Source organism: Indicator indicator, chromosome 7 (assembly GCF_027791375.1).
Source record: "Indicator indicator isolate 239-I01 chromosome 7, UM_Iind_1.1, whole genome shotgun sequence".
Lineage (NCBI taxonomy): Eukaryota > Metazoa > Chordata > Aves > Piciformes > Indicatoridae > Indicator > Indicator indicator.
The window spans coordinates 13,748,615-13,763,218 of NC_072016.1; the positions used below are offsets into that span (position 1 = coordinate 13,748,615).

At 38.2% G+C, this 14,604-nt stretch overlaps 1 protein-coding gene across 1 annotated transcript in view; it reads right to left on the bottom strand.

The window, feature by feature from the left end:
- Positions 1 to 1,811: 1,811 nt before the first annotated feature.
- Positions 1,812 to 14,604, bottom strand: part of DNTT (DNA nucleotidylexotransferase) — an 86,605-nt gene continuing 73,812 nt past the window's right edge. Inside the window, exon 11 of the mRNA XM_054382468.1 lies at positions 1,812 to 1,898. Within this exon, the coding sequence (XP_054238443.1) occupies positions 1,812 to 1,898 (87 nt within the window). The remainder of the gene's footprint in view (positions 1,899 to 14,604) is intronic.

Genomic DNA, 14,604 nt, shown 5'->3' on the forward strand with positions numbered 1-14,604 from the left:
GGAGAATGAGAGGGAGGGAGGCTGTTGGAGCCAGGCTCTGCAGGGAGGTTTGGCATATATACAGATAGCGATCAGCCAATTAGCTGTTCTGAAGCTCTGGCTCACCTATAGTTATACACATGATAGTAATAGGGACAGCCCCTACTGGGCACTTAAAGGCAAAGCCAGCAACATTGTCTCCTAGCTAGATTGACTGCCATGCCATCAAAAGCTTAGCCTCTACCAAAGGTTTTCAGAACTCTCTGTCTTCATTTGTTTATGTGACTTCAATTAACCTTTTAGACCCAGGACTTGATTATTTTAACTGGAGCTGCTGAAGGAAACTGTATCAAAGAAAGAAATAGCTGTTCAAACAGTGAAAGAATACACTTTATACTAAGGAATAAGATGGCATCACCTGAGAATTCCAAACTATTCTGGCCATAAACTATAGGAAACACAATTCATTTGGGGATTATAAGGTATGCAGAATTTTGGGTTTGATTTTTTAAAGTTCTGGAGTTACTAAGGTACAGTAGCAGTAGTTTTCAGGTTTCCAGTAATTTTCAGAAAGTCTCTGTGGCTTGAAGTTTAGAATGACAGCCATGTGAATATTTAGATCTGCAGTTCTGTAGTGTAGATTTGATTTAGCATATTACACCACCTAGATTCACTGATGACATCAAGTACATTATTCCTAACCAACCTAAACATGACTTGTTTTTACCTCCAGAAGTTTATAGCAAAGAAGTATGATTATGCATTTGGATTTGTTTGAGTTTTAATGTCCACGTTATGTTGTCTGTCATGGTGTGTTATACCATGCTTATCACTGCAAAACATTACGTGGGGTATGTGACAAATCACAAGTTATCACAAATGATGAAAGAAATGTGGTGGGGTTGTTTTTAAATTTTAGCTTTTCTTTTCTTTTCCCCCCTCCTTCCCACCTCTCCCCCTGAGACAGAGTCACTGATCCATTTTAAGAGAGCTTATACATACATATATATATATATATATATATATATATGGTTATAAAACCAATGATCATTCTCATATCACTTGCCAAATTGCCATATTTTAGAAGCAGGAGAGAAGGGACAGACATGTTAAAAATCAGCCCCCAGGCTGAATTAGTTTGATATGATTTGTTTCCAATGAACCAGGTACCAAAAACTTACTTCCTTTAGGCGCTTTAAAAATAAAGTCTATTAATCATTCTGGTAATTTAGGAGATATTAAATGCACTGATCAGAAATTCTTCTTCCCTTCCTCCTATAATGTGCAGAAGTCTGCTCTTTTTACAAATGATTGCCCTTTTCCAGGCCCCCAGGCCTCACCTGTCCTTCACAAGTTCAGAAGCATCATAACTATTGATTCTAATTGTTCTAACACACTGTATGGAGATGGCAGTATGCTCATGGTTCCAGATATGTCTCCCTGCTAAATGTGTTTTTCAGACTGAGCTCAAATATTTGGTATTGTTTATGTATTTTCATAGCTGACAGTATTTTAACAAGCCAGTAGTGGTCACAGGAATACTAAACTCCTATTACAAGCAACAATCTCACCAGCTGCAAGTTTTCACCTCAAACCAAGCTCTATCTTGTCATTCCTATGTAGAAAGTTCAAAACCTAAACCAGAAAACATTGGAAAGGATCCTGAAGAACTTAAACTCTTCTAAGAACATCAGCACATATACTGCTTCTAACTAATATATTTATTTTTTTTTTAGTTGTCATAGAAATGCATATTATATATGTAAATCAAACTGTAAGGTAGGCAGAAAGACCACTGCTGTCAACTGATGAATGTACACTGGCAAATCAGTTTAAGCATTCCTTTCCCATGGTTCAACATAATCCAAGCCAAGATGTGCAAAGATTTCTTCCTCACTTCCAGCTTTGAGAAAGATCCTCTGTGAAACAAACAAACAAACAAACAAAAAAAGAAAAACAGAAGTCAATAAGGGTGTTGGAAGGAAATTTTCTGTTTAAGGGGAGCTGAATTTTGACAGTTCTTCCCACTGTGATTGTATCCTCTGCAGAACACACTTTCATCTGTGCTGACATTGAAATGTGAAAGCAAATTAAAAAATAATTCCAATGCTGCTTGATGCTTTCAGTTCTAATCACTAGTTTACAATTCTGTTTTGATTTACTTTTTCAAGACTCTATGCACATGAATTAGGACTAGAACTCAAATGAAATATACATTTCTCTTCTGTAAGGGCCAATAGTTTGACTCTCTTAATAAAATTACTGCTTTTTAAATTAATGTTCTCTATAAATATCTTCAAGCTGATTCAATGGTTACACTAATTCTGTATAGCCAATCATTAAAAGCATCAAAGCTTTCCAAGCTTCTAACACTTACAGAAGGCTTATCTGAAAACACAAACTATTCCATCTGGAAAAGTAAGCTGAAACTTATGGATCAACAATTGCAACATTTTTTTCTTCACCCACCCCTACCTCCCCACCCCCACTTTTGACAAATGTTTTACAGTATAAAACCAAAACAAAAACCAAAACAACCAACTAACCCACAAAAGTTTTGATCTGCACTTCTGATAATACAGGACCGTATTCTTTCACAGGAACCACCCACAAGCCTAACTCCCCCAACATCACTGATATAGTACACAGCCTAATACATTTCTTTAATCACTGAATTACAACATTAATTTTAAAAGCTGCTATGGTAGATGAATATTAAAACAGTGAAACTTCACCATTTACAGGAGTTTGGAAGCAATAAATAACTCATTTCTAATGAAAAACAATACTTTCAGCAATTCCTGAATCGTTTCAAGTTAAGTCTCAATCAAGTGTTCAGCTCTGACCAATCTCAAATTAGTGTCATAAAAACTTCAGGGCAAAAATTTCATAATAATCTAGATTTACCATCTACTGTGAAAGAGGAGATAGTTCTAGAGAACTATCCACTGATGAATTCCACTAAGTCAGTAAAATCTCCAACCCATAAAATTTAGGAACATTTGTGACAGCACACCTGCTTTCTCAGCTGCCAAGTGGTGCATTCATGTGCCTGACCCATGGAAAAGGGTCAGGAGGGGAAGTCCATAACTAGATCAAAGCAGGCCTGTGGTGTGGTGGAACAATTTCTAGCACCAGAAGTACACAACTTTTCTTTCTTTTTGCTTTCTTTTTCTTTGTGTTCCCGGATTCTTGCACTCCTTCACTTCCTAGTCTGGATAGTGCTTCCCTGTCTCTTACTTCCGTTCCGATCACATAACTAAAGAGAGTCAGAAAGTAGGTGGTAGGTAGATTACTGGAACAAGTAAATCCTTGTTTGGGCTACTGACAATTCACTCTTCTTTGAACCCTATTATTGCTTATCAATTAGCAGATAAGATGATCAACACTGGTAGAAAAGTCCTGAAGATGCAGCTTGGCCAAGCAGTATGGCACCAGAGCAAGTGAAAGCTCCACAATGCTGTCTAAGCTGTATGTCAGTATAAGGAAAGCAGAAAGAAGAAGCAAAACCACTACACCAAAGATAGCCTTGTGCTGCACCTGGTATATGCTTGTGCATCATAAGTAAAATTGACCTCATCAGTTGGTACCCACTAGCTAAGTGTTATCCTCCATCAGTGTCATTCTTTCCAGTGCCTGCCCATATCCCAGTCCTGTCAGGAGCCACAGTTTTGCCAAGGCATAATGAAGAATTGAACTTGGAAGGTGAATTGTAACATTATTGTACTCTGGCCAGCCTGATCTAGTGTGAGGTGTCCCTGCCCATAGCAGGGGGTTGGAACTAGATGATCCTTGTGGTCCCTTCCAACCCTGACTGATTCTATGATTGTCAAATGGACTCCAGGATTCAACTGAATCAGAAACTCATTTCCATTTCATTGTAGGGGCATCTGAAACTTGAGCATCTGAGTCTAGCTCCACGGAAAAGACCTGTCCCTCATTCACACTGTTCAGCTCCAACAGCCAAAGCAGTCAAGATGGCAGCTTTCCTAACAGCACCTTTTCAAATCTACAAAGTATAATGACAGCCAATTTGACTGGCTAGAAAGGTTACGAAGACTAAATTGAATGGTAGTGATTAGATGCTCCTGAGTGAATAGAGACAGATGCCATGAGTGCTCCCTTGAGCTTGGGAGGACAGTACAATGTTATGATTGTACTATTCTAGAGTCTCAACCAGCAGAGTAGGTACTTAAAAGTAGTTCTGGCTGATATCCTCTTGGACATTATTAAGTCATTTATTGTCTTAGTAAATTTTTGCCATATGATGAAGTAATATAGAGCATTTTCACTATTTTATCTGGAGACATTTCATTTTTAATTAGACAAACCCGAGCTTAATAGGCAAATAATTAGTCAATGGTCATTATGTCAACACAAAGTAATTTGTTCTGTGTTGTTAATTAAAAATTACTGCAAATAATAAATTTTAAAGTTGTGTCTATTTCAGCAGTGTCCCATATCAATACCTACACAGTGCAGTCTTCACAAATAGTGCCTTGTCATGCTCAGAAGCTGCTTGATTATCATATTAACTCTTTGGTATTTATATTCCTCAGATGTGTATTTGCAGAACTGTCATGTGTCAATTGCACTTCACCCAAACCAAGGCCACTGAAATGAAGTCATTCACATTGAGGCCAGTAGACACTGTATTAAGCTCTACTATAAAGGCAGTGATTTCAGGCACAGCTACATTCCATAGACCAGAGATTTGTTACTAGAGTGCACAGTAAAAGGTGTATGAAGTTATTTTCAGTTTCCCATTATGAATTCCACTTATATAAGATCATTTTCGTATTAAAAGCACACCATACCAGGAAATGAGAGGGAATAATTTGGTCCATTGCTTCAGGGACTTAAACAAACAAACACAGGACAAATATAGTATGACTCCTTGCTTTGACATCTGTAGCATAAAAGCAGTCTCTAGTTTTCTAGGATATTTTATCCTCCACCATGAAGTTCTCACCATATGAATATTTAGACTCTGGGATGGTGTCCCAAACAACTACAGAGAATTGCTGGAGTGTGAAAAGCTGAAAGCAATCACATATCCATAATGAACTGACTGTTCAAAGTTGTGTCTGCAGTAGCAAAACATTGCTTAAAAAACACAGAAAAATAATGCTCATTTTTCCTAGCATGTTCAGAAGTCAGATTCTGGAATAAAAGGAACTCATTGATCAGGGGAAAACTGATCCTTTTTCACATAGGAGAAAAAATGGTAGAAAAGAAGATATTGAATAGAATAAAAGGAAAGTTGACACTAGTAACTGCCCATTGGGTAACAATGCTGGGGATGTTTTGTTCCTACAGTATATCCTGGGAGGACAGGATCTTAGGGATTTGGGCAGGAGGGGAAAGGGGTTGGAGTTTTGGGGTTTTGCTTGTTTGGGTTTTGGTTGGTTAGGTTTGGGCTTATTTTACTATCACTAAGACCATTCACATACATTACTGCAAAACAGAAATACAAGAAAAAAAATCTCACACTGCAGACATATTCCAGGTATTCTTTAATAGAAGCTCTTCGTATCTCTGGGACCCCAGACTGCATCCCATCTCTTGTTCTGTCACACTTTTTTTCTGCAAGCAAAACTCATTTTATTTGCTTGACAGGGAAAATTTCTCATAGAAAGTATCTGTTGCTGAAGAGTATTCTCAGTAGCTACAAGCCATGTTTCTAAATGAATCTCTGGCTGATATCTGCCAACTGCTTCAGCAACGTGATTGTTATTAATGGAAAGTATGATTTTCTGTCTTTGTCAATCTATGCAGAGCTTGTACATTGATGCAAATTTCATCAGTGCATTCATTACTGTTCTTTCTTCCTTTTTTTTTTTTCTTTCATCTTGCTCAAGATAGGCAATGAACTGAGTAGTTGTGGTTTTTTTCATCCTCTCACGAATATAATAGCAGATCCAAGACATGCTCAATCAACATCAATCAAAATTAAAAAACCCAAACTGCTCTGGAGCAGCTGGTATCACTCTACTCTTATCCTATTTAAACAATTCTGATATTTTGGTGGATGTAAATACTACATTTGTGGTGGCAAACATGACCATTAACTACACCTAAGGTAGAACAGCTGCTATCCAAATGTTTTCTTATGTGAACTGACACTTTTTCTTTTTCATTTTGGCATTAATGATCGATAACACTTTCGATGAAAGAGATTGAGAGAGCGAAAGCACAGAATTGCTTGATGTCCTAAACTAGCACTGCCAAAGTTCAAACAGGTGTTACGCCACTACTGTCACTTGGTGATGAAGCCAGCAAAACAATTAGCATTACTCAATAAAGTAGTTTTGGTTATATGTCTGCATGGGCCAAAAGCACATGCTTCTTTGAGGGTGTAATAAAAATATATATTTTATATATATTTTATAATTAATACCTTGGGTGGTGGTATCTTTAAACACCGCCATAACTTATTTACAAAACGTATTCACAGGTTCAATTATTCGGCTGTGGGTTTTACACTCCACATATAAAGACAGTTAAATGATTTAAGCACAGATCTGACATTTCCAATGCAGCAGTTCAAATTGGAAATACAGGTGCTGTGATCTGTGGTTTCCCACAAATGGGATTCTGTGGCAGATTGGCCAGGTACTCACGACTTGCTCTGGCTGGTATCTTCCCAGATGCTGTGGCTGTAATTCGAGCAGTCCTTGGCTCGGAGAGGGCTAAGGAGCTTCTCTCTTGTCATGCCTAATTCATGGTCTGGAGCTTGCCCTTGACTCAGACAGGGCTAGGGGGTGTCTCTCTTGTGTGCTCGCTCTCTGGGCTGCAACCTCTTCTGGGATTCAATTCCCTTGGAGGTTTTCTCCTTTCTGCCTTGGTCCAGGTGCAAGGCCTGGGTGAAGTTGATGGTCTGCTAGAGCAGGTTCTCAGCTGCTACTCAGGCAGCATTTGGTTTTTGTTGCTGTCTGGGTGAGAGCAAGGCAAGTTGCCTGACTTCTTGGCTGGTTTAAGTACTGTCCCAAGACAATTAATGCCCTTTGGTAACACAGGACCCTGATAACTGGACCCCTAGGATGGAGCACATCCAAACATGGCCAGGGGCACACAGAGTTCACAGCTGTGTTACAAAGTTCATTACACGTGGTACATGTTTATCTGGACCCCAGGAAGTGCCCAGGAGAGCACATTCATGGGTGCTTGCCATGTTAATTACATGTGTTATACATTTACCTTGACCATCTGAACCCCCGGAACTGTCCAGGTTAGCACATTCGCAGGTGCTTAGCCCACTGTGTGGGCTAGGGCATGTTTGGGAGTTTGACCCTTCAGGACAGAGGGGCAAAAAAAGTACCTGCAAAGTACTCCAGACCCCCTTTTGTCATGCATGTTTTGATTACCTTCATGTGTTTCTTTAACCTACTTGAGTAGCTCAACATAAGTAGGCTGAGCCTAGACATCAAGATAGGAAATCTTCAAATATGGTCAGCAATTTCTCCAGTAAAGACACAGACAAGATGCCCAGACATCAAAGAATACTAGAAATTATTGTGCACAGCTCTGTCAGAGCTTCAGTGTAACAAATAGCTTTGTAGTTTTACACCAGTCATAGACCCAGAAGTGTTTAAAGCATACAGAAAGCATAGAGAAAGCATACAGAAGATCCATGAATGCCTGCACTACACTGAGCAATATGGGGTTGAGACCTTTAATCTACAACAAAAGTATGGGAATGCAATGTAACATCAGTCCTTAAAAGGGTGGCCACTTCTCTGAAATCATTAGCTGACTCATTAGAGTAGAAAAAGTGCTAACAAGAATTATTGTAATCAGCAACCTTCACAGCAACCCAAATGATTTTATGATGAGAGAGAGGAGGGAATAAAGGAAAAAAAAAAAAAAAACAAACAACAAACACAACAGCAAGTCTAAGTAAATCAATTTCCAGATAAAAATTGATGCAATCCTGTCATTATATGAGGAGTCAAATAATGGTATTCAATTACCATCTTGTGCAGTATAAATGCTCTCAGAAAGTAACACGGAAAAATGAAACTTCTCCATGGTCCTGATATCCATGCTGCTAGCTCGATTGAGAGGGACAGCATCTTATTCTACCACAATATTCTCAGAAGAAGGCACTGCTTGATGAAAATACATGACAGAATCAAGCTCAAAGGAACTATTTAGTAATTATCCATTAATATATTTTACTCTCAGTAGTATACATCTTCATTATGGTTAACACATATTTTTTTACATTTTATGGATTGCTATATCTGAGCATGTATTTTGTAGTACTTTCCTGGGCAACACAAATAACTTTCAAGCATTTTTCCTTATTTGCTTTTCCCAATATTTTCTTGCTTAGTTTTGGGTTTGTTTGGGGTTTGTTGTTTTGTTCTGTTTTTTGGTTTTTTTTTTTTTTTTGGAGAGGTTTTAAGAGCGTGTCTTGGCAATTTTTGCTTTGCTTGCAATTTGACATTTTGCTAAATATTTATGCTACATTTATGAATGAGATGAAAAACAGTAGAGATAATTTCATAATTATAGAACAGAGATGCTGGAGTACCAGTTGTGCTAGAATTGTGAAATATTTAATCAAGTTTAATAATAATATTCCATAGCACTGAGTAGACACTGTGCATTTTTCCTTTGACAGCATCATAGTGGTTTTCAGTAGCAAATAACCCAAAGTACCTCTGACATTATATTATCTCCAAATGTACTTTTCATTTAACTGGTGTACTTTGTAGTAAACTCCACATCACCATGCCTGCTTTAAAATAAAAACTAATCTGTTCCTAATCCATCTACAAATTAGATGACAAATAAATGGGGGGGGAGGGGGGGGGGGTGAGTGGGTGTGTGGAAATGACTCTTTGAAATGACATTATAACAAACCATGGCTGAAAAAGCAGTATTACAAGCATTACACATTGACTCAATACCCTCAGGCAAAATTGTGTGTAATGGTATTGATGCAAAATAGCACAGTGGAATTCATTCTAATAATTCCAGGCATGTATAATTTTTTTAAAGCTAATAGAAGGCAGAACCATAAATTCTCATTTTGTTTTACACTGGATGTCTTGTGCTTTTAATCAGAAATACCATACTTGAGTGTTTCTCTATTTTCTAACTCTAGTTATAGACTTATTCGTACTAAATTCCTAAACAATAAAAAGTAGATTCATTTAGTAAAATAGAGTAATTAGAATATTCTAGGCAGTTATCCTATTAACATGGAGTTACAAAATATCTTCAGGCTTTTTACACATAACCCACTAGAGTAGGTGACAGAGAAAGGCAAAGACCAATGATGAAGAGCTGATTTAAAAAAAAAAAAAAATTAAAAAACCATTAATATTATCTATTGACTTAACAGGCACTTTTTAAAAGCTAAAATATAGTTTGCAAACAAGACCATGAGTGCATAAAACGGAACTATTATCTATTTAAAATGACAGATGTGTGCTTACTTTGTTGTAAAATACTGTGTGTATATATATATATATTGCAATTTTAATAATTAAAAATGTTCCACAATAAATAAAGAGCATAGCATATCACCATACAAATGACAAGAACGTTTCCAGTCTCATGAACACAAAAGGGACAGAAACTTGGCACTTCCTATCTAATAACTCAGACACAAATTTAATCCGTTGAACAGGACATTGTTACAAAGAACAACAGAACAAAATCTTTTTGCCCCCTGTAGTTCTCTGACAGCCTGTGCCCTGTCATGACATCCTTAAAAACATTAACGGGGATTACTTCCTTTTCCACTTTAGCTATACTTCTGGTTTGCTTTAAGTCTGTTATTCATGGTAGCTTTAGCTTGTCAAATACAGCAGTCCTGAGGAGCAGGATTTGGGAATGCTGGTTGATAAGAAACATGCACTTGCAGTGCAGAAAGCCAATCAAATCTTGGGCAACATCAAAAGAAGCATGGCCAGCAGGTCCAGGGAGGTGATTCTCCCCCTCTACTCAGCTCTGGTGAGACCCCACCTGGAGCACTGTGGTCAGATTTGGAGCACCCCAACACAAGAAGGACATGGAACTTCTAGAGTGTGTCCAGAGGAGGGCCATGAACATATCAGAGGGCTGGAGCACCTCTCCTACAATGACAGACTGAGAGAGTTAGAGTTGTCAGCCTGGAGTAGAGAAGGCTCTGGGGACACCTGATAGCAGCCTTCCAGTATTTGAAGGAGGCCTATAGGATATCTGAGAGACAGAGACCTGCTGGAGAGAATCCAACGGAGATCCACGAGGATGATTAGGGGACTTGAGCATCTCCCCTATGAAGAGAGACTGAGATCCCTGGGGCTGTTTAGTCTTGAGAAGAGAAGACTGAGAGGGGATCTGATCCATGTCTATAAATATCTGAGGGGTGGGTGTCAAGTGGAAGGGGCCAGGCTCTTTTTGGTGGTTCACAGTGATAAGACAAGGAGCAATGGGTTCAAACTAGAACATAGAAGATTTCACCTCAACATGAGGAGAAACTTATTTGCAGTGAGGGTGAGAGAGCACTGCTGCCCAGGGGGGTTGTGACGTCTCCTTCTCTGGACACTTTCCAAACCCATCTGGATGTATTCCTGTGCGGACTATCCTAAGTGATCCTGCTCTGGCAGGGGGGTTGGACCTGATGATCTCTTGAGGTCCCTTCCGACCTCTGATATACTGTGGTATCTGAAGAAGGACTTTGTAAAAAAGGCAAGTAGTGATAGAACCAGTGGTAATGGCTTCAAACTGGAAGAAGCTAGATTCAGATTAGACATTAGAAAGAAATTCTTCACTCTGAAGGTGGTGAGGCACTGAAACAAGTTGCCCAGAGAAGATGGGGAGGCTCCAGCTCTAAGAGTATTCAAACCAGGGTGGGTGAGGCCTTGAACTACCTGGTCTAGTAGGTGTCCCTGCCTATGGCAGGGGAATTGGAATTGGATGACCTTTAAGGTGCTTTCCAACTGAAACCATTCTATAATTCAAAAGGGATTAAATACAGCTAAATAAACATGAACTACATGCAGACTCTGTAGAAATGAACAGCCGTATACCATATGTGAAACATTTAAACTGCTAAGAAAACAGCAGGGAGAGCACAGTTTGGAAGAAAATGCATAATCATTTTTTAATTTACCAAGATGTAAAAAAAGATTATTTTAATTCTTAATTTTTAAAAATAGACCAGGTGCAAAAAGAACAAATCCCCCAAATCACATATGCAATTTCCACTTTCTGGAGAGAGAGAAGAACTGGAACATAAATGAAAGTGTTTGCATCTGTTTACAATGACTCAGTGGTTAATTGTAGTAATGATTGTATGAACAACTGATCATGTTGGAAATCAATATTATAAATTTTGGATCTTTATATTTAACTCTAGCTTTAACCCAGCCATTATTGCAGACATCTAAAGCAAACTCTGCAGCTGCAGCATGTTTAATTCATCAAGATGTACTCCAGGCTGTGTCGCTGTTATAACTTCATAATTTTAGAGCAGCATCTGCCAGAATAAGACTATAACATCCCATTTTATAAGAATAATTTAAAAATGTCTATTTAACTGTGCAAGTAAACTTCTGCAAACATCTTTTTTCTGTAAAAGGTAATATGAAGCAAACATTCTCAGATGACACAGGGAAACTGATTTTGAGATTATACCTGTTGAATACACAGTTAAAACACATGTGAATATTACATATCTTTATGTAATAAAATGAGGGCATAGAATCACAGCCTGTGATACACATTTTTGAGAAAAAATATATTGGGTAGTGACTCAAAAGAATCAATACCTGGAAAACAAAGCTGGCTTTTTACTTGTTCTGGGAAGTGCAGGTAACAGCCCAGCCATCTGCAGTCACTACGATTTCCTCAGAGCTGTTTCCATCCTCTAAGATGAGCCACCACATGAACATAACTTTTCCAACCAACATGGTCATGTCAGGTAAGACTTATTTCAAAATAAAAGTCACTGGGTTGTAACTGCAGCTGTAGAAGTAGTGCTGTGCTAGCAGCATAGACTTAGTTTCAGTCAGAGAAAAATTTTAATATCATGGGGGCAGCTAGAAGACTGAGTATGCTGTCATGCATGGCTGGATGGGCTGTCTGCTACAATAACTGTGGTTATGAAGCAACTACTTGGACTAAAGATGGGTAGCAGCAGAGCTCAGCAAATATACATACACCCACAAGCCAGCTCATCAGAGCATTACAGTAACACAATAGTAATTTACCTGGTCTACGATCACAATTTCATGTGGCTTGTGAGATATATGCAAAGACAGACAAGGCAACCTATGTGTGAAGAGTCAGTTAAGGATTTTCCTAAATAGAAATGCCTTCTGCAGGCAAGTGGTTAAAGACTGTACCATGGACTGCCCACGCTTCACAGTATGGAAGAGATCCTAGGACAAATTTCCCCTTTCACAGTTATACTGGTTTCTCAAAGAAAATTAAATAGTCTCTTAAAAAAATCTGGGTGCATACAATTTTATTATTTCTATTGTTTCTGTGCAACACTTAATGTTTTGCAAAGCTGGGGCCCATTATAAAGTTTTCAGAGCACCTAGTAAGTTTAGTGTTCAGAGCAGTTATATAAACTGCCTCTCTTGCTATCCAACAACCAAATATCACTTCACGCTGTTCAAATTCACACAATGGTTTTTAAATGCAAAATTGTCATCAATCATATACAGCCTTCTGTAACAATAGGAAACATTAAGGCAGCTATTTTCTGTCTTAAATTTTCATGGGAAATAAAACTAATAACTGCTTTCTGCTTCAATGACTCTTAAAAGTAACACTGAGCTTGTGACCCTCCTCTTACAAAAGCTCAACCACCTGCAATGTTAGTGACTTAATCAATCTATTATACCCCAGGAAACTCAGCTACTCTCTTACCAAAAAAAAAGCAATGCTAATTATTTACATCACTTCATTTTGCTGCCTTGAACTGCATAAAGTAATAATTTGACTTAAAAGTAATTTTTTGGAATATTGTGAAAACATAGGGGTTTATGTAGAATACAAACCAAAATCTACAAGACAAATTAAAACCTCAGATCCCACAGCAAGATTTGGGAACTCCACTGGGCAGTGGGAGTGATAAAGGTGCAGGAAAGAGGCACTTTCTCCATGGGAATGACCCAGCCCCAAAGCTGTTTTCCATGCCATGTCTACAACCCTCCCACCACAAAATAGGAATAGGGGAAAGTACATGCAGCAGTTTAAACTATCTATTTGATCCTACCTGTCACTCAGCCTAACTCCTACATGCTTGCTCACATGCTCAAAAGGTAACAATCTGAGGAAATACATCATTCAGAATTTCTGGTATGGAGCAGTTGAAACTCGTTCCTCTCTTATGCAGTCTTCTCCTAAGAAATGGGATATAGCAGACTACCGCCAGGCTAACCGCTGAACAGCAAACGGCAGCAAGAGTGAGTATACCTTGAATGAAAGGAAGAGGGAATATACCTTGAATGAAAGGAAAGGGCATTAGAGAGTCCCACTACAGCTGAAAATGTATGAAGTACAGTAAGGAAATTTAAAACATTCTCCTTTACTGTAGCTACAAGGAAGGGTTTCCAAGTGGTTACCCCAAATTTAAAAACAACCAAAGAGCAGTGTGTTTTCTATACTATTTTCTATATGGGTTCTAAAGTATTTGTTAATGGTAGTAGTTTTAAATTAATTCAGAAAAGGGAGTTTAATTAAGAAAGTAGTAGTAGAGTTGATAAATACTGCATCCTCTATGATCTTAAAGGTCTTTTCCAACCAAACCCGATTTTTAAAATACAAATTTATCCATGGTGTAAGTGGCAGGCCTGGGCTTTGCATAGCACACTAATCTTTCCAAAGCATCTTCTGTACTTAAGTTTGGGGCATCCTCACACCAAATTCTATGGAGAAATATGATATAAGGATTCTGCTGGCTAAGAATCATTGAAATGCAACTTCCCAGGATTCCCAGAGAAAGGACAGTTGTAGAGAACAATATTTCTACTTAATACATGTATAGCCACACAAACATAATATCCCATTGCTTTGTGAAGGCAAAACACCGAACAATTTTCTTTTGAAGGAATTTTCCTATTCACCTAAACTTGGGGGTTTCATAAGCATGATGCAATTATCAAACTATTGCCCTGAAAAAATAATCCAATAGAATACAGTTTACCAGGCACTTTTAAAAAATGTAAGTCTGTTTGAGCTCCTGCCAGTTTGCCCATCTCAACAATTTGTTTGACAGGCTACTGGGAACCTGTGTTCAAATAAGTACTTTTAATTACATCAAAGCCAGAGTCCCCAGAGTTTATTGGATCCATGAGCCTGGAGTAGCCAGCTAAGCTTAGTGCCTCAGAGCTTGCAGCCTCAAGAGATTTGTCTGAGATTTGGAGGTTTGAAACAGTCTGCTTTGTGGGTTGTTTCCAAAGCTAAGATTAAAAAAAAAACCAAAACAAACAAACAAAAAAAAAAAACAAACAACAAATCCACAACATTTCCTTTTGCAGAAAGTGTCAACATTTTGACTTTCCCTTTGATTAAGAGAACAAGCAACATTTGTCCTTCTTCTAGTTATCAGGAAAGCCAAAATGCTGAATGATCAAAAGCCTTCATTAAATGCACTTACAGTGGTTAACTATTCAT